General features: G+C 52.3%; 1 protein-coding gene across 3 annotated transcripts in view; it reads right to left on the reverse strand.

Annotated features, from left to right (window-relative positions):
* CORO2A (coronin 2A) overlaps positions 1 to 24383 on the reverse strand; it is a 53885-nt gene that overhangs the window by 14227 nt on the left and 15275 nt on the right. For all 3 annotated transcript variants that reach the window (XM_034664180.1, XM_034664178.1, XM_034664179.1), the window contains one exon: positions 11934 to 12134. In XM_034664180.1, coding sequence (XP_034520071.1) covers positions 11934 to 12134 — 201 coding nt within the window. The remainder of the gene's footprint in view (positions 1 to 11933; positions 12135 to 24383) is intronic.

Below are 24383 nucleotides of genomic sequence, written 5' to 3' on the forward strand. Positions count from 1 at the left end.
CTCTCTCTCTGAGACGAAAAAATAAATAAAATCTTTAAAAAAAATAAAAATAAGATGGTGAATTTTATGGGTATGTGAATTATATTTCAATTAAAAAGAAAGAAAGAGCATCTCCTTCCCTTCCCCTTGGCCTGCTGAGAATTGCGGTGGGGGTGCTGGGAGGACACGTGGCCCGAGTGGAGACTGCCAGCTCTTCACACGGACCTGGACTTCCTGGATCATGGGACCACAGGGCCTGTTCAGCCACAGAAACCTGTGACAGCGACCACACCCTCAAGTCACATGTCGCACTGCATGGCCTGGCAGAACAGGCACCGGACCCAGACCCCCCGCCTGCCAGCGCAGGCTTCGTCCACATCCACCATCCCACCCCAGGTGCTGAAGTGCCCCCGCCCCCCGCATGCTCTGCAACCCAGTTTTCCATCCACAAGGAAGAGACAGCTGAGAAGAACTGGCCAACATCCACAACATATATAGGGGACAGGCCCTATGCAAGGTGGCGGGGGCACAGGACATATGTAGTACGTAAGCTGGCAGCACCAATGCTTTCGGGGTCTTTAAAAAAGATCTTTTAAGGACAGAGCAGATTCAAGGAACACCCACTGCCTCTCCTTGCCTCACCTCCCTAACTCTGCGGAAGCCACCGAAATGGTGCCCAACTGAGATTGAGCCAAGACGCAGTGGTGCCTCTGACCCGGCTTCATAAGGCTTCAAAGCCACAGCTGCTGCAGGAACAGACACGGGGCTTCGGGGTCACTCCGGCAAACCAGCAAACACAGACACCGAGACCCTGGCTCACAGGGCTTTAAGCATGCATCTTAGAAGCTCTGCAAACAGAGGTAGCGGTCCTGGGCTCCCCTTCACAAATACTCAGCCCAATTCAGCTCCCACCCTTCAGGAAAGAGTAGCAGACACCCCACACCTTGACTGGATCCCATGGAGGGGAAACTCTATCCAGGGCACTATTTGATAAATTGGAACATGAAAGATAGGTTCAAGTATTATTGCAATGTTAAACTTCATAAAGTTGATAATGGAATATGGTGATAAAGAGAATACTCCTACTTTCAGGAAACACTGAAGTATTTAGGAGTAAAGGTCAAAGATGTATGTAATTTATCCTCAAATGAATCAGAAAAAAAAATTATGCCCTCACACATAGATTCAGACAGAGAAAAGGAAAGAATTCGGACTTGTGTCCTTTGTGAGTGATGCGTGAGGTCCATCGGCTCCTTCCTCAGCAAGGAAGAGAGGGGCAGGCTCCCTGGCCCTGCAGTGGGTAGCGCCTGGAGCCAGGCCGTGGAAGAACATGCAGCCGGGGGCCCTGGCCCAGGTCTGCCCAGGGCCACGGCCCAGGTCTGCCCAGGGCCACCGCTTGAGCCACCAGCCTCCGCCTAGCCTCCAGGCCCTTCTGCACGCTGTCGTCGGTGAGCTTTCAAAAATTAAAACCTGATCGTGTCATGCACCTGCTCAAATTGTGCAAGCTTCTCCCCTCGTGTGTAAAATGTGAATAATAATCCGTCCCTCGCAGGACTGTTATGAGGGTGAAATGAAATATTGTGCAGGAAAAGCCGAACAGTGATGTGGTAAGCGCTCAAATAAGAGCAGCTTTTGTTACGTGTAAATATGTGTGCGCGCGAGCCCATGTGTATCAACAATGAGGGAAAAAAGACTGGAAGGAAATGCACCAAAATGCTATTCATGGTGGGAAAATGGGTAGTTTAATCATCTTCTGTGGTTTTTTTTTTTAATTTTCCAAACTTTCTATAAAACTGTGCGGATTTTGCAATAAATAAAAGGTATTTAACACAAAACTCCAAACTTTCTGAAAAGTCGGGTGCTTCCGGAATGAGCCAAAAATGTTCTAAAACTGCAGATCTTGAAGGTTCTCTCAGAGATGGGAACGGTAAAAACACAGCAAAACTCTCTCCTCCTGCTCCGGTGGCAGGCATCACTAAGGGATTACAGCCCGCTCGCTGGCCCCAGCCCGGAGGGACCTCCTTAGGGTCCCAGGGAACGTGGGGGACAGAGCAGGGCTGCAGCCCAAGGGCTCTGGCTCCCAGCTGTGGTCTGTGCTGCACTAGCCGTGTTGGAGGGCTCCCTGCCCTGAGTTAGGGTCCTGCCTCCCTTCTGCCTGCAGCCTTTCCTTTTCTTAGGCCATTTCCTAGGTCAAAGGGCATGAGCAGTGCTGGGTCTTCTGCTCTGGCACACCCAATTTCTCTCTGGCCCAGAGCCCTGACCTAATTTTTGTCTGGAAGGTTTCTGGAAAGAGCTGATTGTCAGGCTGGCCTGTGCTGACAGGAGGCCAGCGGCGCTCAGACCGGCGTGGAGACTCGGCTGAGGCCAGACTCGGGAGGTGCTTCGGCTGGCTCAGCCGGGCCAGCACACCTCCCAGGCCCCCAAACAGAGACCCAGCCCCAGACAACTTCTCTTCCTCCTCAGACAATGAGGGATGGCTAGTTTCCCACCCCTTCCCCCACCCCGGGGCTGGCAGGCTGCTCTGCCTAACGGGGTTTTCTGCTGAGGTCTGACATGAACAGGCACTATTAGCCAGTCTCCCGGGCTATTGACTGAGCTGCTAAAAGCCCTGTCGTGACAGGGACATTTATAATCGGGAGGCCACTTCCGCCTTTCAGTCCACTAGGCCAGCAGCCAGCCAGGGTCAGGCCTCCTCTGACGGAAGGGGGACACAGCTCTGAATCAGGGGAGGTGCACCCGCTCTCCTCGCAGCCTGCACAGATGCCACTTCCAAGTCTCAGTGGGGCTGCCCTGAGGCAGACGCAGTGGACGGACGGTGGGACCCAGAGGGCAGAGCTGGGCAGGTGGGGGACACTGGCGGGGGGCAGATCTCAGCTGGTGGGATGGGACAGCTGTGAGGCCACTGCCACAACCCCCAGCACTCACAGGGGTGCAGCCATTCCCACACGAGTGTCATGGCCTCCAGGGATACTTCCAACTGCCCAGGGTGGACACGGGAGGTGGGGGGCGGGGGTAGGCACAGGTGCAGGTAGGCTGCACAGCGTAGAAGAGGTTAGGCAGGCAGGCTGACTGGCTTCCTGGGTTTAGTCCCTGCTGCAGCCCTTACCACTCTGCGACCTTGGGCAAGTGACCTCTGCTCTCTATGCCTCAGTTTCCCCATCTACAAAATGGCAACAGCTTCACAGGCTGTGAGGGATCACATGAGTTCCTACAATAAAGCACTTACGACGGTGCCTGGTACATGGCAAGCTCTCAGGAAATTCGCCGGTGTAGCTCATTAGAGCGAATGACAATGACCTGATTTTCTTGTCACTCAGAATGTTCTGGGGGGCCCAGGGATGTACTCAGGGTGAGGCCAAACTGTTCCGCAGGGGACTCCCATCTCTCCCTACACAACTGACGGGAGATTGTGCCAGGGTACCCTCTGTGAATGAAGCCATGCCTGGATCGTACTGCAATGAATGAACTCAAGCACGCTCTCATGCCTGTAAGGAACAGGTGTGTAAATGTTGCTCTTTGGGAACCGTAATTTAGGGAGGCATTTATGTGCCAGGCCAGTGCCGGGTGCTTCGCTCACATTATTTGATTTACCTCCCAACCACCCCGCGAAGAATCCCCGTGTACAACGCGGCAGCTGGGGAGCAGAAGGGCTGACAGTCACATGCTAAGGGCAGCAGAGCCCCGAGACCTGGGACTATTTCCTCCCACTGCCTGCTCTGCCTCTTGCTGTCCTCTTGTCAGACTTACCACTGGCATCATGCGCCACTTTCACGGAGGACCTCCCTGGAACTGGAAAAAGTAAAACAAGACAAAACAGAAAGCAACATGCCATTCTGGCCCACACCCTGCATTTCTAGGAGAATCTAGGAGAATCTGAGAATCTGAGTGTGGAGGGAATAAGTGCGTTCCATGGAAAGCTGAGGTTCAAACTGCTGGCAGGGCCAGAGCGGAAGCCTGATGAGGAAGGCAGGGTTTGTCGACAGACAATGGGGAGCTCTGGGAGCGGCTGAGCCGGGGACCGACATGGTCAGACGCGGGCTTGAGAAACTCAGTCTGGCCCTTGTGAGGTGCCCCCTCCCTTCTCCAGGCATCTGGCGGCCACCGTGTCAGTCTGGCCCCCACCGACAAGATCCACTCCCCGAGCCCATCCCCAGGGCTCTGCCTGCCCTTGCGATCATTTCTCCCCACCCACCACACCTCACAGCAAAGTCCACCCCGCACACCCCCGCGGGCGGCTCGGCTGCAGGCCAGGCCCCAGGCTTGCCTGTCCCCAGACCTTCCTACTGCTGCTGCTTCTGTTCCCCGAGCACAGACAGCCCTTGTTGGCCAGGCTGCGGGGGCCTCTCTCCAACAGGCCGGCCAGTGAGAGGAAGGAGGCTGCCTCCAGAGTCACCTGGCCCCTGGGGAAGCCTGACCTTGCTGACAATGACCTCCAGGACACGGCGGTGAGGCCAGACACCTTCCAACACTGGTACTCCCGTATACACTCCATTAAATACCTAGCTAGCTTGCCTTCCCTTCCTTCTCACGACACTAGTTTACCCACACTTTTCTGTGCCTGGCTGGGATGAAATCCCTGGCGACCGACAAGGAGCCCCTAGAAACCAGAGCCCAAACCGAGATGCCACACGCAGGCCCGTGAAACGAGAGTGAGGCCCCACGGCCACGCGCAGGGCTGGGCCACGTTCTGGTCCTCACCCTCGGGGCTCAGGATCCCTTGGGACGTCGTTGCCCTGAGCCTCAGCATCCTCGGCTGCACGATGGGGCAGTACTTCCTGTGGAAGGGGCTAACGAAGGCTTCGGTGTCAGCGCTGTCCCTGGTCACCACACGAGAAAGGGCCCTGCAGGCCTGTCCGCCAGCCGCACTGTGTCAAAGGCCCAGCACACATGTCCTCTCCCTCTCCTCTAGTCCAACTCGAGTACCCTGCATGCGCTTACCCAAGAAAAGATCAGCCAAATGCAATGCGTGCACCTTTCTGGACCCCGATTCAAAAGAACCAAGTGCAAAGAGGAACTACGAGGCAATCAGGGATATTTCCACATGTGCTGGGAATCAGGCGACACAGGAGCTCTTGTCAATGCTGCCATCAGTGGCATTGCGGTTGTGTCAGAAAATGTCCCTACCTTTTAGAATTGCATGCTGAAGTTTATGGGGGGGGGAAATTGACAAACTGTCCAGGATTTGCTTTGAAATACTTCAGGAGGGGGTACCTGGGTGGCTCGTTCGGTTGAGCATGACTCTTAATTTCAGCTCAGGTGATGATCTCAGGGTCATGGAATTGAGCCCCATGACAGGCTCCGTGTGGAGCCCGCTTGAGAGATTCTCTCTCTCTGCTCCCTCTGCCCCTCCCCCTGCTCTCACGTGCTCTAAATAAATCAATAAATAAAATCTTTAAAAAATACCTCAGGAAAAAAAAAAGGATGGATGAAGCAAGAATGGCAAAGCCTTGAAAATTCTCGAATCTGGGTACAAAAGAGGTCATAGGATTGCTTATATCTACTTTGCATTTGAAATTTTTTGGTAATTATAAAAAGAACCAGATTAGAGCTTAGCTACTGAAAACATAGTTCGCAAACCAGCAGCATCGGCATCCCCGGGAAGTAGGGATACCAAAAGTGAGGAATAAAAATTCAGGGTGCCCAGGGCTGTTTGAATTTCAGACAAATGACAAATAATTTTTTCAGTATAAGTACACTCCATCCACTATTTTAGTTATACTAAGAAAGAGCTTGGCAGTGTCTTGTGAAACTAAACACTTAAAACCACTTCAGGACCCAGCAATTGTACTCGTGGGCATTTCCCCAGAGAGACAGAGACTTACTAGGTCCACACAGAAACCTGTCCGTGGATGTTCACAGCAGCTTTATCCCTAACAGCCCCGCACTGGAAACAATCACCTGGCTTTCAGTGACCGGTTAAACAACGGACTCATCCACACCACACCATACTCTTCGGCAGTAAGAATGAGCTATTGATCCACGCAACAACCTGGATGGGTTTCCAGGGAATTAGGCTGAAGGACAAAAGTCAAACCCAAAAGGTTACATGTTGTATGGTTCCATTTCTATGACATTCTTAAAATGGCACGAGGATAGAGAAAGAGAACCGATGAGTGGTTGTCAGGGGTTACGGAGAGGGTGGCGGTGGAGGGAAGTGGCTAGGGCAGCACAAGGGATCTTGGTGGCGGTGGGAATGTTCAGCATCTAGACTGTTCCTACGTCAATACCCTGGTTTTGATACTGTAGTCTCGCAATATGTTACTGCTGGGGGGGCACCTGGGTGGCTCAGTCGGTTACGTGTCTGCCTTTGGCTCAGGTCATGATCCTGGCATTCCAGGACTGAGCCCCGCATCTGGCTCCCTGCTCAGCAGGGAAGCCTGCTTCTCCCTCCCCCTCCCCCCNNTCCCCCTCCCCCACCGCCCCTCCCCCACCTTGTGCTCTTTCTCGCTCTCTAATAAATACATAAAAAAAAAAAAAAAGATGTTACCGTTGGGGGGACCTGGGAAAAGGGTACACAGAATCTCTATGTGTTATTTCTTACAATTGCATGTGAATCTACAATGCTCTCAATACGAAAAAGTTTAATTACAAAGAAAAAATAAGCAAAAAAAAAAGTTGTTTGGTGTTTATTTGAAATTCAGGTTTAACCAGGCATCCTGTGTGTTATTCGGCAACTCTGGAGCTTGCTGGAATGCCAACTGCCCAGCCCTGCTTCTGACCCACCGAATCAGAATCTGCGTTCTGACACTCAGGTGTGAGCTCTGATTAGTGGCTTCCAGCTCCTGTCGTGTTTGGATTCCTAGGAGTCTGTGATGGTGGCAATTAACGCGTGTCCTTGAGCTGTTCATGGTATTTCAAAAAGCCCAAAGGGAATCACACATTTTACTTAGGATCACAATGCACAGGACAAGTGAGTTTTAACTTCCCACTGGCTTCCCACTGGACTCAGAATAGGGTCAGACTCCTGCCCTGGCCTCCAAGGCCTTTCCAGTCCCAGCCCTGCCCCCTCTCTGACCTTACCTCCCACTGCTCTTGCCCCTGTGACAATTCGTACCAATTTGTGTCTCAAACACATTAAATCCAGCGCCCAGACTGAAGCCTTCCCACCTCAGGGCCTTTGCACTTGCCATTCATGCTGCCCGAACACTGTGCTTCTAGAGCTTCAAGGGGATAGCTGCTCAAATGTTGCCTTGTCAGAAAGGCCTTCTCTGATCATCCTATCTTTCTAAACTAGGTCCACTCTCCCCACCCAGGTCCACATGCCACCATATCAAAGCAACTTATTTTCTTACATCAGTTGTTAGTACCTATTTATACTCAGTAGTTCATTGACTTAGAAACTGTGACAGTTCTGAATGAGGTGTGAGTAATACAAATCTGAAAAATACATTAACTATTTACTGAATTAAGAATACAGGGAGCGCCTGGGTGGCTCAGTCGTTAAGCGTCTGCCTTCAGCTCAGGGCATGATATCCTGGGATCGAGCCCCACATCAGGCTCCTCCTCTGGAAGACTGCTTCTTCCTCTCCCACCCCCCCTGCTTGTGTTCCCTCTCTCCCTGGCCATCTCTCTGTCAAATAAATAAAATCTTAAAAAAAAAAAAAAAAAGAATACAGTCTGTTCGGCGGGTAGAAGCACCTGGAGCTTGGGAGAAACAAGTCAAACGGGTCATCTCTAGGGGACCTTTGAGCTCTGACCTTCAAGTCTTTCCATAAATCCCATTTTATACTTGTCCCAGCTTGAAAAATCTCAGCTCTGGGATATAGTTCACACTTCTTTTTTTTAATTTTTTTTATTTTAAGATTTTATTTATTTATTCGACAGAGACAGAGACAGCCAATGAGAGAGGGAACACAAGCAGGGGGAGCGGGAGAGGAAGAAGCAGGCTCATAGCGGAAGAGCCTGACGTGGGGCTCAATCCCATAACGCCGGGATCACGCCCTGAGCCGAAGGCAGACGCTTAACCGCTGTGCCACCCAGGCGCCCCTATAGTTCACACTTCTTATCCTGGCATTCAAGGCCCCTCTCATCTGGCCCGAATCCACTTCCCCAGGATACTTCCCTTCCTCCCCTTCCACACAGGGCATTCATGTTCTGGCCAGACTGTTCTCTGCATTACTGCCTGGTCATATGCACAGTCTCACCTCCAGGCCTTTGCTGGTGCTATTCTCTTTGCCAATGATGCCCTTCCTATTTATTCGGATGAACAATCACTGGGTAATTTGCTCAGCCAATGAAAATTTATGAGCACCAACTGCATGCCCAAAATGTGAAATATACCTACATATATACCTACACACATATATATATACATACTGATATCTACATATATATATATATACAAACAAAGTACCAGTTCTCTCCCCCACCCCCAACTATTCCAAGTACATTAGGAGTTACTAGCAGAAGAACACAAATGACTCTAATGTGAAGTAATCAGGGTATGGTATCCTAAGAAAGGAATATGCTATGGAATACATCCTATAAAGGAGAATGTTGTGGAGATTTGGGACAGAGAGAAAGAGAGGCTATTCATGAACATGGTACATATTTCCATTTACTCAGGTCATCTTTAATATTGGTCTTTCAAGAATGCTCCGGAATTTTCTCCTTTTAAGCTTCGTTTATTCCTATGCACCCAATCTTCTTTTATTCCACTGCAAATGTTTACATATTCCAAGTGTTCTAGATATATAAAAATGCAATTCATTTTTGTATCCTGACTTTTTGCACCCAGCCACCTTCCAAACACTCTTATTATTTTTCTAATAATTTGACCGCATTTTATTTTTTTGGTTTCTACATAGGCAATCTATAAATAAGAGTGGTTTTATGTCTTCCTTTTCAATCCTTACAACTTTAACTTATTTTTCAGCCCTATGGTGCAGGCTAGGACCTTGAACTCATTGCTGATTTTAAAGGGCTGATTCTAACATTCTATCTTTACGAATGTTTGCACCAAATTAACAAAGAGATCAAATATCACCAATATTACCAATAATGGGTAAACTGACAACATGTGTCACATGATGCAATGAACCGAGGATACATCATTTGTTTAATATTCTTGCCCCAAACGTATAACATACATCTAATCATGAGAAAACAATGTCAAAAATCCAAATTTTAAAATGTTCTACAAAATAGCTGTCCTTTAGCTACTTAAAAATGTCAGTATCATGAAATAAAATAGAGTAAGAGATTTGACAACTAAATACAATGAATGATTCTCAGTTGGATTCTGGACCAGAAACAAAATTCCTATACATACACATATCGAGAGAAAGATATGTAAGAGATAAAAGGCAAATCTGGCAGAATGTTAACAACGGTTGAGTCTAAAGAAAAGGTTTTAAAACTTCTGTTTCTTATGTTAGTGAAATTCCCTTTTCCTCATTTGGTAAGAATTTGTATCATGAATGGATACTGAGCTTTATCTTACGCTTTCTTCTACATTTATGGAGATGACCATATGGCTTTCTCCTTTCATTTGTTAATATAATGATTTACATTTATAGATTTATTAATATTAAACTGTCCTAAGTTTCTGGGATAACTCCAACTTGGTTAGAATATATCCTTTTTAAAATTCACCACTAGATTCTGTTTGCTAGCCATTTTACATACATCTTGAGTGAGACTGGCCTGTCATTTTCCTTTCTTCTTCTGTCCTTGTCTGGTTTTGGAATCGAGGTTACACTGGCTCACAGAACAAGGAGGGGAGCAGTCCCTCTTTTCCTATTCTCTAGAAATATTTGCAAAAGATTGGAATAATCAGTTCCTTGGAAGTTATATAGAAATTGCCTGTAAAACCACATGAACATAGCAACATCTTTATGTATGTGTTTGTGTGAAATGCAGCATATATAAAAAAGACATAAAATGTAAATGTTCAGCTTAATGACCTGCTGGAAAATAAATTACCCATATATCTGCCACCCTCTCAAGTTAAGACACCAACTATTACCAACAGAAAGGAGACCCCACCCCCGCTCCTGCCATGGGACACTCTCCAATTGTAACTACCCACCCGGCCCCGCCTCAGGGGGTGATAATTATCCTGGTTTTCTGGATAGTCCCTTGCTTGCTCTTCCTTAAAATTTTTCTACTTACTTATTCATCCCTTAAGGTAGAGTTTAATTTAGTCTGTATCTACCTTTACGTAAACAGAATGAGACAGTTTGTAATTTGTTTGGTATCTTTCCCTCAAAACTGTCATTAGGATTCATCCGCGTTGGGGCATCTGGGTGGTACAGACGGTTGAGTGTCCGACTCTTGGGTTCAGCTCAGGTCTGATCTCAGTGTCATGAGATCGAGACCCGCATCAGACTCTGTGTCGGGGGTTTGGGCTCAGTGGGGAGTCTGCTTGAGATCCTCTCTCCCACTCCCTCTGCCCCTCGTTGTGGCACTCTCACACGCTCTCTCAAATAAATATATAAATCTTAAAAAAAAAAGATTCATCCATATTTTGATATGTATACACATGTTGTTCCTTTTCATGATTATGTATATTCCATAGTATGGATATATCATAATTTATTCATTTAATTCTTGGATGTTTTGAGTGTTTGCAGTTTGGTGACGATACGCACACTGTCGTTGTGTTCTGGTACACATAACACACTGCATGGATATGCCTAGTAACAGGGAATCTCTGGGTCATAGGGTGTGTGTATTTTCCTCTCTCCTAGAAACTGTCATATTTTGTTCCAAAACACGTGCGACAGTTTGCCCTGTCCCCAGAAGTGTCTGAGAGTTTACATGGCTCCATTCCTCACCACCACTCACTACTGGTAGATCTTTACGTTTTTGCCGATCTGGTGGTTATGGTGGTATCACATTGCCGTCTACCGGTGAGATACTCCTGATTGGGAATTTAAAATGTATCTTTTGTAATTGATTTCTAACTCAATTGCTTTTTTTTTTTTTTTTAAAGATTTTGTTTATTTGTCAGAGAGAGAGCGAGCACATAAGCAGGAGTAGTGGCAGGCAGAGGGAGAAAAAGGCTCCCGCTGAGCAGGGAGCCTGATGCAGGACTTGATCCCAGGACTCCGGGATCATGACCTAAGCAGAAGGCAGATGACACGTGACTGACTGAGCCACCCAGATGTCCCTGATTTCTAACTCAATTCCATTCAGATCAGAAAACCTGGTCTCTGAGATTTTATTTTGCATTTATGATTTTAACTTCTCAAGTCCTTTTTTGGGGTGTGAGGCGTCTAAGTCTGTTTATGGTTTCCGCCGACTCATTCGTAGTGGCTCACATGCCTGGTGATCTCAGATCGTGAACCTGCAGGATATTACTCTGTGGGAGTCCTGTCCACATGCGGGACGCTTTCCCCTGGAGAAACTTCCTATCTGCCCCAGCTGGGACCCAGAGGAGCTGCCAGCCAGGATCCTGCTAGACCCTCTGGAGGTTCTGCCTGCTGTTAGGTTAAGCTGTACGCAGCTCCACTCTGGGCTGAAAGAAGGTCAAACTTCAGTAACTGCGTATGGTCTAACCTCTACTGTCAGCATTGCCAAAGGACAAGCTGCTGCGTTGTTTGCTGACTGCTTAGCTCTCCCAGTTAGATTTTTGGCTCAAGATGCGTTTCTTTTTGTTGGGGAGGAGAGGGAGCTTTGGAGATCTCCCCGATGTCTTGTGAGCCCGGCGATGTGTTACAAATTATATTTTATTCAGGACTGAATTATTTTGCGAGGGGGTGGAGGGCAGGTCTTAGGAGTAGCTAGGCAACTGCTAGAAGCATAAATCCCAGGAGATGTATTTTTTTTTTCCCAATGAGGAAACCAAGGCTCAAAGAAGTGAAAGGACTCAACATCACCTGGTTGGTAAGAGGCAGGGTCAGGATCTGAACCCATACGTGAAACCAGAAACCCAGGCTCTCTCTCCTTGTGCCCTGTCCACACTGCCTCCAGGGAATTTTGTGGGCCGGAGGCCTAGCCGGCGTCCTTACCTGGTTCAAGGGAATGACGAAGAAGGCCCCCCCACAGGAGCACTCAGTCACGACTGCAATGAAATAGGGGTTCACAGCACAGAAGTGATTGTCTTGGACGCTGTGGGTGATGGGCACCGAATCGTAGCAGTTCTCTTTGCTGGCCGGTTTGCCAAAGACGTGGCGGAACTTGGAGCTCCGGTACCGGGGATTCCATGACATCTGCGGGAAGCGAACACGACAAGAGGGGCGTGAGGCTCATGGACAGCGGGACACTCGGGGAGCTCGGGGCCAGGGCTGTGGTCGGTCGTATGCGGACAGGGCGCCATCAAGGGCAACCAAATGAACCAGCTGTCATTGCGGCTACTTCTACGGATCTGGTGAGATGGTGTGTAATCATCACTGACCTGTTTCCTTGTCATCTCTTCACGTGTCAACCCAAAAGGCAGAAACACCAGAGAGAAAACTCACATTTCCTCCCCATCGGCCCACCCCGCTCAGCCCAGCTATGTGGTCACACTGTGTTCTCTATAGCCAGCCTGCTGGGGCTCCAATTCCAGCTCTGCCTCTTACCGGCTAGGTGGGCAAGTGACTTAACTTCTGCAGCCTCGGTTTTCTCATCTGTAAAATGGGGATCACAAAATCATCTGTCTCATAGACATGTCGTGAGGACTAAATTATAGGTCCCTTGATCTACAGCCCTAATTACTACCACTGTTATCATCCGGGCATCTTGAGCTTCCCTAGTTCCTCATTCAGGCCCGTATTTGTTCACTCTAGTTACTAAGCACGACTGTGTGACTAGGCCCTGTGCTTGGCACTGGGGGTTTGGAGAAAATAAGCATGAGCCCAGCCTTACAGGAGTGAAGAGTCCTGGGGTAAGGTGACTAGGGGAAGGTGGGCCACTGGGACCCAGTGTACTACAGGTAATGATAAAGGTTTGTACATGGCAGTCCGGGAGGGCTTCCCAGAGGAAGTGACATGCCAGCTGTGATTTGAAGGATGATGAGTAGAAGTTGGCCATGCTGGTGGGACAAAGGTGAGGGGGGCTGAGATATCCCAGGCAGATGTAACAGCCTGAGCAAAGGCCCTGAGAGAGAAGCAAATGTAGAATGTTTGGGGAATTACACATGGCTTAGTAAGATTAGCACGGAAATGTGAAAAAGAAAAAATACATATGCACACACACACACAAACATGGAAACGGGATGATGGGAGCGAAAAGAGCACAAGCTGGAGGGGTGAGCACGGCTAGGTCAGGGACGGCAGAAGAAGGTCTCGGCCTCATGAGTGGCCAAACACGTGACACCAGGCCTCTCAGCCCTGCCACTGCCCGGGTCAAAACGCTAACCCCAGGCTCGGACCCCACCAAGTCTGCCTGTCCACGCTCCTCATCTAGACCAAAGAGAGCCTTCCAGACACCAGACCTGGCTGTATTCCTCAAACCGCCACCCCCAACCTGAGGTCACCCCTGGACACTCTCAATTCACTGCCATCCTACAGGAGCAAGGCCAAACCCAGCCTGGCATTCGAGGCCTTCCGGTGGGGCACCCCCACCCCCACCTCCGTATTCCAAGATTCACCTTTTCTTGCTCATCTTCTTAAATGTACTTTCCAGATAAAGAACCTCCCAGCTTCCCTTGTACGGGCTCTTGCATTTCCAGTCCCTTGCCTTCCCCTCTTCTTGGCCTGCTCTTCCCAGCCCCATAATCCCTGTACCCATCCCCACAAGTCCAAACCCTCCCTCCCCCAGCTCCCAGGCCCCTCCTCCAGAGTCTTCCTTGCCACCCCAAGGAGCAGAGCTCTTGTCCTCTCCTCTCTTCTACCCCCACCAGCTGCATCTCCTCCCTGCCTTCAGGCCCCTGACCCTGCTGGCCCTGATTCCCAAGTCTGATGTCAGGGCACATCTCCCCTGCTGCTTGCAGGTTCTTCAGAGAAAGGCCTGGGGCTCTGCCGCAGGAGTGCCCAGCGCAGAGCTCTGCCCAACCCCCAAGCCCTGGGAACTTCCCAAGGGCAGGCCTGTTTGGCTGGGCCCCCAGGGTTAGCACAAAGAAGGCATCTGCTCCGTGCTCAGTTCAAAGGCACAAGATTAGACTGTTGACCTCAAGAGGTCATGGTGCTCAGGGGTCTGACTCAGGAGCCAAACCCTCTACAGGACGCCCACCAGCCTCCTGGGACAGGTCTGTCCTGTGAAGCTCGGACATTTCAACTCTCCGTTTGCGACCTGTGTTTGCCAGAGCTGCAGGAAGTGGCCCAGGACGCAGGGACAGACTGACAAATTAACGTCCGTCTGATCCCAGAAAGGACGTAAGAAGCCTTACAGTAAGGGAGCGCACACAAGATAGAAGCAAATGAAAAAGCCATGGTGAGGCAATGGGGACAGAGGGAAAATGTAGGAAACAAAGAGATGACCTGATATTCAGGGGGAGCTAAGCTACTGAATGTGCACTGTCAGGTCCCCCACACAGTGGAGATGCACCTCACACTTGGGTCTGAGCCTCCTAGTGGCCAATTCGATAAGGGGAACGGAACCAGAAAGGGATTTAGGCAGCGTGTGTAAGATACACGCCACCACTTGCTAAGGAGCAGCCTGTCTTTTCCCTGCACTGGGTCCTGAGGGAAACAGGTCCTGGGGGGTCTTCTTAGAAAAGAACAGCAAGGACCAAGATGTCCCTAGGGTCTTGGTCATTAGATGGCAGCTGAAGAGCTGCCTTGGGCCGGGGTTGGGGGTAGGAAGGTACGGGGCAAGTCAGCAGGCTCAGCGCCAGGCCCCTCCACTCAGCCTCTCCTTCAGCAGCAGCAATGGTGGGTGGGGGGCTCTTCTAGCCTCCTTGCCACTGGGCAGCCACGGAATTAGTTCTAGACAATGGATGGGGGGGGGCAGTGGTGCATGTAAGCCCTGCCTGTGACCCTCTCTTCCTGGGCTGAACGGAGAGAAGGCCACATGTTCCGGATGACACGGCTTAATCATCCTGGGTCCCCAAGGGATCTTGTGGAACAGAGGACGTCCCCCAAACAGAGACATGTTGGACATATAGTGTGATAGAGACATAAACTGGCAGAGCGAGCCACTGAGCAAGTGGGGTTATTTGTCACGGAGGACAGTCTATCCATCCTAACACCCTGCCCCATGCAGCCCCCACCAATGGCAGACTGGTGATGGCTGTCTGCTCCGTGTGGCTGGGGCACAGGAACCCACGGGGCAGAGGGGGGCAGGGAGGCAAGACCCAGATCACCTCAGGAGCCATGGAAAAGAACGTACTTAAACTCTGAGGGCAAGAGGGAGCTCCTGCAGGGATTAAAACAGGGGATCGAGGAGCAGAGCTCACTTTTGCGTGGATTCCCTTGATTGCCAAGAGCAAGACAGCACGGAACAGGGTTCCTATTGGATCATCTGGGTTGGAGTAGGGCAGAGGGGATAGAGAAGAGGGGACCTGTCAGTGGAAAACGGAGGAGAGGGAATAAGCCAGTATTCGTGTCAAGTGCTGTGGGCTGTGGGGTAAGCGGGCCAGCCATGGCTGCAGAAATACCATGACCTGAGCGGCGTCACCTGTTCCGGCCCCTCCCGCCACTCCTGGTGCTCTCCCTTCACCGCCAGAGGCTCGCCCCACACCCGAGGGATGGCTCCCAGCCCAGGGTCAGGGTCAGGAGGCCCCAGGCGGTCCAGGCAAGGGCTCTCCTTCAGCTCAGTCACCTCCATGGCAATGACAAGTCACAGTTTTTGGGTGCTTGCTATGTGCCAGGTGCCATACCCGGTGCGTTCCCTGTGTGCGCTTATCAGGTAGGTGCTAGCTCACCCCCCAGTACAGAGGTGAGGTGGAGGCGGGAAATCGAGGCTGCACAGCTAGCGAGCTGCAGCTGGGGGCTGAACCAGCCCTGCCTCCGGCCCAGCTCCAGGTTACGAGGAATCTCGCCCCTACCTGTCACACGCTTGCTCTCACCTCAGCCCCGAAGGGGAGGTGTCATGACCATTCTCACCCCCACTTTACAGAAGAGTACAACGAGGCCAGGAAACTAGGTGGACACCTTCTGGAAAGCGCTCTTGGCCTCCACTGATGAAGCCAGTGGCTGTGGAACAGTGACAGAGAACTAAAACTCTGTGTTAGTGACCTTCTGTCCCCGGCCCCCAACTCCACTCCCCACTCTACCCCACCCTGCCCCGCCCCGGCGCCTTATCTCCTCTGCCAAAGTTCTTCCAGACCTGTTGCTGCAGGAGGAAACTTACAGAAGTGGGGGGTGGGGCCGAGCCAGGCAGGCGGGCTCTCCCTCCGCCCGGGGTATGGGAGTGTGCACACCTCTGTGGGGGAAGTCTGCAAGTGTGTGCGCGCTGTGTGCAAATGTGTGCGTGAGCACTGCACTCCTCGCACCCGCTGGTGTGTGCGCTCCTGTGTGTGTGCACACACGTGTGTGTCTCTCTGGGTGTTCAGTTGCACCTGGGCATGTGTGTGTATCCGTGCACGTGGGAGTTTCAGGACTCAGCGATTCAGAGAACAGGAGTTTTATTTCCCCCACAAGCAGGCACTTGCCTGGAAATGCAGACCGCAGGGGGCCCCTCGGCACCACAAGGGCCCTCGCCCATGGGCTGGGCCAGAACGGAGATCTGGGCCAGGTTTAGACCATGCCACCAGTCCTGTCCTGCCTGGTGCCATCCAGCTGGGCCCACATCCAAGTCACAGCATGCCTCCTTAGGCGTGGCAGGCTGGCCCGCTGGGGCACAAAGTGGGGGGTGGCACGGCTTCTGCTGCTGCGATCCCATGCGTGTTTAGTGGGCCTGACGCCATGGGATTAGGCTTTGTGGGCTGCAAATTCCCAGCTCCCCCTAAAAAGATTTAGTCATCTCTGGGTTTAACACCCCATTGAGTGTATTTCTTAGTCCCTCACAGGAGAATGGCTTGCTGCCTGGCCCATCCCTTCCAGCTCCCCTGCTAGGTGGGTGGAGATTGTTGTCCCATTGGATGAGGGCAAAACTGAGGTGCTGGGGAAGTGACTTGACCAAGATCACATTAATAGGAGCGATTGGAGGTGGGAAGCAGAAGCCAAGGCTTGACCCAGAGGCCCCTCTTCCTGCTACGTGCTTCTCTGACGTGTGTGTGTGTGTGTATGTGTGTGTGTGTGTGTGTGTGTGTGAGAGAGAGAGACACACACACGCACGCGCGCGCACACACACACACACACTTTTCCCCGCCTGCCCCCAAAGGCCTGCCTTCCCAGCCCAGCCCTGCATCATTGCGGGACAAGGGTTAGCTGCTGGGTGAATGAAACCAAACCCAAACTGGGTGTGGGACAAACCAGCATAATAGATTATTCATTAATTGCCTGTTCCTGGCCTCAGGGAAAGCATGGCATTACCTAATTTGGTGCTAGACTCAGGGGTGGGTAGGGGTCTGGTGCTGCTGGCTACTATTGTCCTTTTGTAAGATTGCCATTCCTCATCTAATATTTGCAGTTGTATTTGTCCTCTTAAAACCTGACCTCGTGGCCATGCGAGCTGCCCTCCTCCGAAGGTCGAAATCACCACACTTAGGTCAATGGAGTTAATAGAGGGGAATTAGAACCACAGTTTCCCAGGCTTAAAAAATGAAAAAAAGACTACGGTAAGAGCAAAGAACATTCTTTTTGAAGGCGATCTACAAAGACCCAGAGTTAACACAACAAACATCTCATTATGGGCGGGTCCTTACCTTGACTCCAATCCTTGACTAACTACTATTTCCCATCACAGGGCTTATCCTGATCCTGACCTGGGTTCCAAACTTGACAGGAAAGCTTTCTCTTTCTGTGCTGAATCCTTATCAGGGCCTCTGATCCACTCCAGAAGGGGGTAGGATGTCTGGCTCAGGAAGCAAGGCCCCAGTGAGGTCAAGGCGTCCTGCTGCTGACACACATCTCGGCTTAACCAGCCATTCCCATGGAGGCTTCCTTTCTCACCAGGCAGAGGGAAGAAACCACAGGTCTTAGTGACTTCTGGCTACTTAGAATTTTATCCACAGTCATTTCTGCTCGTCTGAGGCCAGGCCCTGGTTTGTCACTTCTTGACACAAGGTGTTTATTTTTGCCTTCCACGGGCCAGCAACAGGGTCTGCAGTGACATGGGGGGAGGCAGGGACCTGGGGCCTCAGGGTCACTGGCTTAGTCTTCTTCCTTCCTTAAGAGCAAGAAGAGGCCTTGTTGCTCTCCACAGAAGTAGAGGGACTGCCTGTCCTGGTTTGCCTGGGATGTGCGGAGGGGAGTGGGGGGACGTATTCCCAATGCTAAAATGGGAAATGCCTGGGAAAGTCCCAGGCAAACAGAGGAAAGTTGGGCACCCCATCAACTACACAGGTCTCCAGAAAACTGTTCTCTGATTCACACGCAACCATTCTAAGTCACTTGTAACCTTGGCTCTGGCAACTTGCTCTGTGAAAGAGAAGGCTCTAGAATGGACTTCCTAAAGAGCCCAACATCCTGAACCAGAGCACAGAACACTTTGAAGCAGAACGCAAGGTTTGTGAAGGGAGGTGAGTCTGGCTTAACTCAATGAGCAAGCTCCATCTGCCACTGGCTTAGTACTTCTTCTGGGCCGCCCCGGGTTGGGACCAGGGTGCAGGGGCGGGGGATGGGCAGTTCTGTCCCTGCTCTGCTCATGTTCACTCCCGGGGAGACGGCAGAGAGCGGGAAGGCAGGGGACGGCGTGATCTTAGACCACGAAAGCACAGGGCTTGCGGGCAGCTTCTCCATCACATTAGCAATGTTCCAAGCGCTGAGCGGCCACTGGGCTATTGTGGCTCCGCGTACTCAATCAACAGCGTCATTCCAGAGCATGTCCCCGACACCTGTGTGACTTCTGTTTCTTGACCAGCAAAATGTGGCAAAGTCACAACCAACAGCCAACGCAGTACTTACTATGTACGAAGTATGCTCCACGTACTAACTCAATCCTCGCAGCAATCCGCAAAGTACTATTATCACCCCATTTTTACAGATGAGAAAGCTGGGGGCCGAGAGAGGTGAAGCCACTCGTCCAAAATCACACGGCTAGTAGGCAGCTGAGCTGACATTCGAAGCCAAGCTGTTCAGTACTGGGTCCACACTCTCACGGGACTGCCCAGACAATTAAATAAGATAATCCGCACAGCACATGGAGTGATGCTGGGTGCACACTTAGCACTCAACAAATGTTTGCTGTGAAAACTGCCGTGCTTATAGGACGCTAAGATTTGATTTCGTATACAAGGGCCCAACGTTTTGGAGATCTGAGTAAAATTCCCAAACCAGAAAGTACAAAGCAGCCCGCTAGGCACGGAGTTCTGACCCCTGGTGCTGACCACGTTGATGGAAACAACAGACAAGCACCCGTGAAAAGCTATCTAATAATCCCACGTGGTCAAGAGGAACCCAAAAAGTGTGCGTGTGCGTCTCTCCGGCGGGGGCCTAGCTCAGCCCTGTGCGGAGGGGACCGGGGCTCTTGGTGGGGGTGGGGATGGGAGTGGTGCTGGCAAGACAGGGGAAGCCCTTTGGTTTTCTGCAGCAGCACAGCCCCCGCAAGAAATCGGGGACACTGCCTCTGGGCAACCCTCCGCCAAGCCTCCCCCACCCCCGCCAGGCCTCCCACACCCCCACCGTATCAGCAGCAGAAGCACCTGCAGCCAGCAAGTGAAAACAGCCTGTCTCCAGGTTCTCTCTGCCGCGGGTCCCCTCCTCTGCCCCGTCTCCTTCTTCCAGGTCTCTGGTCCTTCTGGTCTGGCACAGATGCCTCCCCGCAGGCCCACAGGAAATACAGATTGAGTTAGAGACAGAGCCAAGAAAATGCCTCTCTCCTCCTGATGAGATTAGGCCCGAGCGAGAGCCTCCTCTTGACATCTGACACTGCCCAGAGCCAGGTCCCCAGCACTGAAGAGGGGCAGGGCACCTCCAGTGATTGCCTGACCTCCCCTGCCCCAAGACCTATCCTCTGCCCCTCCCTCAAGCCTTGCAAAGCCCAGGCAGCCCTTTCTCTGGGCGACTCCCTTTCTCCCCCACCCCAGCCCAGGGCTCCTTTCCTGACCTCACTCTGACACCATCATTTCCCTTAGAACCCACCACCCCAGATCCCCTCTGTCCTCAGGAGCAAGTCCTCTGCTGGACTTGGGGTGTGGGGCCCCACACTCCCCCTGGCCGCATCTCATCTCCACAAACTCGTCCTTTAGCCAAAAGGGTTTATCTGCTCTCCCCTCAAAGCACCGTGTTTTCCCAGGCACCCCATCTTTGCTCATGCCCCCTTCTCTCCGCATGGAAGCAAATCAGCCCACGGAAGTACTTAACCGGACTCCTGGGATGCTCCCCATCTCCCTCCACCTTCCTGGACCCAAAAGAACCACCACCGGGAGCCACCCTGGCTCGCTGGCCTGAGCACTCTCTGTCCCACAAGGCTGCCCGGGGCAGGGAAAGAGAATCAGGTTCAAATTTCGGACCTCCACCTGTCTCTGGGGCTCAGCATCTGCGTCTGTAAAAGGGTCCCCTACTCTCTACCTCACAGAGGCTTGCCAAGGACTGAACAAGATCATGGCTGTAAAATACCTTGCAAACATCTGGTGCCAAGAAAGAGCTCAGCTGTGGTTGCCCTCTTCCCTCCCCCAGTCCTGCTGCCCGTGTTCCTGCTGCTCCCTCCGTCCGATCAGCCGGCCATCCACCCATCAGACCGCCCGAGTCTGAATGGTCCTCCCCTCTGCTTTGCCCACATGCAGACCAGATCCCATAAGCAGGTACCCGAGGGGCGGGGACCCACCTGGCTCCTGGACTACCTTCCACTCATGCCGCCAGCCTCTCCTGAACCCCCTCTCTGAGGAACAGGGGAGGGGGGGCAGGCCTGTCATGTTCACAGCAGGTGGCTGGTCAGGTGGGAGAGTCCTGATTCTGACACCAGTTTCCTCCACGACCTTGGGCAAATCTCATCCCCTCTCAGGTTCTGTTTACTCAGGCAGGTAATACTCTTACCTTGCCCAACTGTTAGGGTGGTCCACTGAACGCTCTGTAGCCCACATGCACTGAAACCCGGGACTGTGAGGACGACAGAGCTGTGTACCTATTGGCTGTCCCAGGCCTCGGAGGCCCTTCTCGCCTTGCTTCTCTGGAGACACAGAACCCAGCTTCCTCCTGTTTATTCCCCTGAATCAGGCCCAGACCAAAGCTTCATGCAGCTTTATTGCTCCACAATCTCCTTATCTGAGAGTTTCAAGAGACAAGGGTCACTGGGGACTTTCTAAAGCCACCCTCAGAAGGCTGGGAATCTGGAGGCTCTATTTCCTCCTCACCATTCATTTCCCATCAGAGCTTCTGAAAATATCTTTGGACAGAGAGGGCGATTGAGGCCCAGACAGTGGAGTGCCTCGCTCAGAGTTCCACAGTGAGCGGAAGCCCTCCAGCCCCAGTTCTGGGATGGGCACCTGCCAGCCCACCTCTGGCCCACAAGTCAGCTCCCACCTGACCCTGTTGCAGGGAGCCTGGGGCCCAGAGTGACTTCAATCTGCATTACTGGGGCCCTCCCGGAGCCTGGCCTGTGCTGGGCGCTGTAGGGGGAGAGGCCAGGATGACCCTGGCAGGGACTTCTGCCCCTCGGGGGCTCAGGTTGATGGGAGAGGCCGACATGGAACCAGTGAGCTCAATTCAGGACGAACGGGACTGAGCAGGCTGCAGTGGGAAGATGGAAATCCGGGGAGTGGGTGACAGCCTCTGGCCAGGTCTGTATGAGGCCAGCCTGAAAGGCTGAGTGAAAAGGGAAGGGCTGCGTGGTGTAGCGGGGTAAGAAGTAAAAGACACATACAGGGAACGAACCACAAGGGTCGGGTCTGGCTGGGGTCTGGGCACATGCCAGGGAGCAGTGAGGGCTCCGCCAGCAAGATGCTGGTGAGGGCTCTGAATCTGGAGAAGGCCTTGGCACTTGCGACCACGGGAAGATGTCAGTTTGAAACCAGGGGTGTGGGGACGTGAGGGGTGTGGCGACGTGAGGGCTGCCCGGAATGTGGCCCCGCCTATTAGGTAGTTAGAATGTTTGGATGGAGAAAGTATTTTCTTTCCTCAACTTTGGGCTTGTATCTAAGGTAGAAATAGGAGGGTGAATGGGTTCTGTTTCCTGCCCGGCTCCAGCTGCCAGGAGGGGGGAGCTGTGGAGCACGGTGAAGAGGAGAAGGAGGGAGATTCTGAGGCCTTCCTTCTCTGGGCTCGGGAGGAAAAGAATGTGCCTGATTAGGGGAGAGCGCAGAACCTCGGATTTGTTGACCTGGAGTCAAGGGCTGACCTGTCTCCACAAGTCCTGGCAATTCTACAGTGTGGAGCCGGGAGGCCTGGCTCCTAGGCCACATCTCAGCAGCTGGGGTTTTACATCAGAAAATAGTTTCCTTTCTTCCCTCAACCCATTTCCCTGTGCTAAGCGTCGCCTGATATGACCGAGGGCCTGCCTGCATGTTTCCTGCTCCTGCCTCGGCAGCCCAGCCAAGCGCACTGGAGGGCACTGGGCAGTCACTTCCTGCTTCTCCCCCACCTGCTTGGAACATGGACATAATGCTCGGCCTTAATCATTTCTTCAGGTGGCAGCGGCAACAGCGGCCAGAGAAGGACAGCGAGGCCACCGTCTCCCCGTTTCCAGCCTCCCTGAGCTCCCCCCGAATCGTATGTTCAGACTGGGCCCGTTCAGGGAGGGTAGGCGGCCCAACCCAGGCTGAAGAGTACTGGAAAGATGTCCGTGCCCCAGGCTGAGGAGGCCCTTCTGGCCCAAGACTCCCTACTGGGCCTGCTGACAGTATCTCATTTACATTCTGCACGAAGCTTTCCAACCGGGGGTCTCCACCAACCAGAATCACCTGGAAGGCTGATGAACTCCCAGATTGCTGGGCCCATCCTAGAGTTTCTGATTTAACAATTCAGTCGTGGGGCCTGAGAACCTGCATCTTTAACAAGCTCCCAGGTGACAGGGATGCCGCTGATCCGGGGACCACTCAGAGCCACTGTCCTACAACCCAGCTCCAAGATTTGCAGAGTCCTTCCTGCCCACTGCTCAGTTTACTGCTCACATCCACCTTGGGGTGGGGAGAATTACCCCCACCTCATGGACGCGGCAAGCTGTGCTCAGCTCAGAGCAACACAGTTACTTTTCTGAGGTTACACAGCTGCTCAGCAGCAGGAACCTGTCCTCCGAAGGCTCCATGGGCACACAACCGCGTCCTAACTCGGGCCCCGTGGGGCTGTGATTCCTGCCTTTCCAGCTCTCAAACAGTCTCAATATATAAACATGGGCTCAGGCCAGCACTCAAGAACCAGGCAGGCGCTCGGATACCAGCCTCGCTGTCTGAACAGCAGGCATCGAGGTCAGGCGGTCAAGACACAGGCTTCAGAGTCAAGAGACCCAGATACAAACCCAGACTCGCCTTCTCTGGATCTTGCAACCACGTGGGCACCTGCCTCTCGCCAGGCTGCTGTGAAATGGTGTCAAGGCTGAACAGAGCAGTCAGCCTGGCGCACAGTGAGTCCTCAATGAACGGCAGCGACTGGGGGGCCCGGACAAGAGCCAGCGAGGGGTGCGGGGAAAGATACTAAACCTCTCTGTGCCTCAGTCTCCTCATCTGTAAACTGGGGTCAACGACGGCACTTAACTTACACGGAAATGGTAAGGATTCAATGAATTTACTCATTTTAAATGCCTTAAAGCAATGCCTGGCGTGGGGGAAGTCTGACATATGGTCCTTTTTGTCAAGCTCGGTCATTTCAGCAGTGAACACACACTTTTCATTAATACATGTCAGCAAAACCATTAAAGAATAAAATAGGCTACTGTGAGATCGAAATTTAAAAATCACAGTGGTGCTGGTTGTACGAAGAGTGTGAATGTACTCCAGGGCATAGAACTGAAAATGGTTGCTGCGGTATATTTTATGTTATGCAAATTCTGCCCCAATAGAAAAGGAAGAACCGAGCTAGCAGCACCTAGGAAGCAGGGCCCGGCTCTCCGGAGGCCCGAGGCCGTCAGCCTATCCTCCTCTGCCTCTGCTCTACTCTCCCCGGGGAGGACTCCCACTCACTCCCCCACTCACTCCTGGCGAGTCCGGCCCTTCCTTGCCCGTGCCTCCCTCGGCAGAAGGGTGAGCGTCCTCACGACTTTCCCAGGCGCTTTCAGGAAGGGCCTGCAGGGTCTGGGCTTGGCCAGAGGCGTGACTCTCCCCCTCCCCTTCTGTCTGCCTTGCTGTCCCTCCGTGGAGCCGGCTCCCCCTGCTCCTGGTGAAGAAGAGCCCCTGAGGGAGCAGTGCCTGCTCACAGAGACGCCCACTGGGCTGGCCGGGAGCCCCGCTCTGCACGGGGAAGGTACGCAGCTGTTCTGAGACCAGGGGCCCAGCTCCAGTATGCTCTGCACCCCCCCCCCCCGGCTGTGTGACCCTGCTCAAGTCGTTGTCCCTCTCTGGGCCCCAGTGCCCCATCTGTACAATGGGAATGTGCATCTCTGCTTGCCACCGGAGGCAAACGTGC

The sequence above is a fragment of the Ailuropoda melanoleuca genome, chromosome 7, assembly GCF_002007445.2.
Source record: "Ailuropoda melanoleuca isolate Jingjing chromosome 7, ASM200744v2, whole genome shotgun sequence".
Classification (NCBI taxonomy): Eukaryota; Metazoa; Chordata; class Mammalia; order Carnivora; family Ursidae; genus Ailuropoda; species Ailuropoda melanoleuca.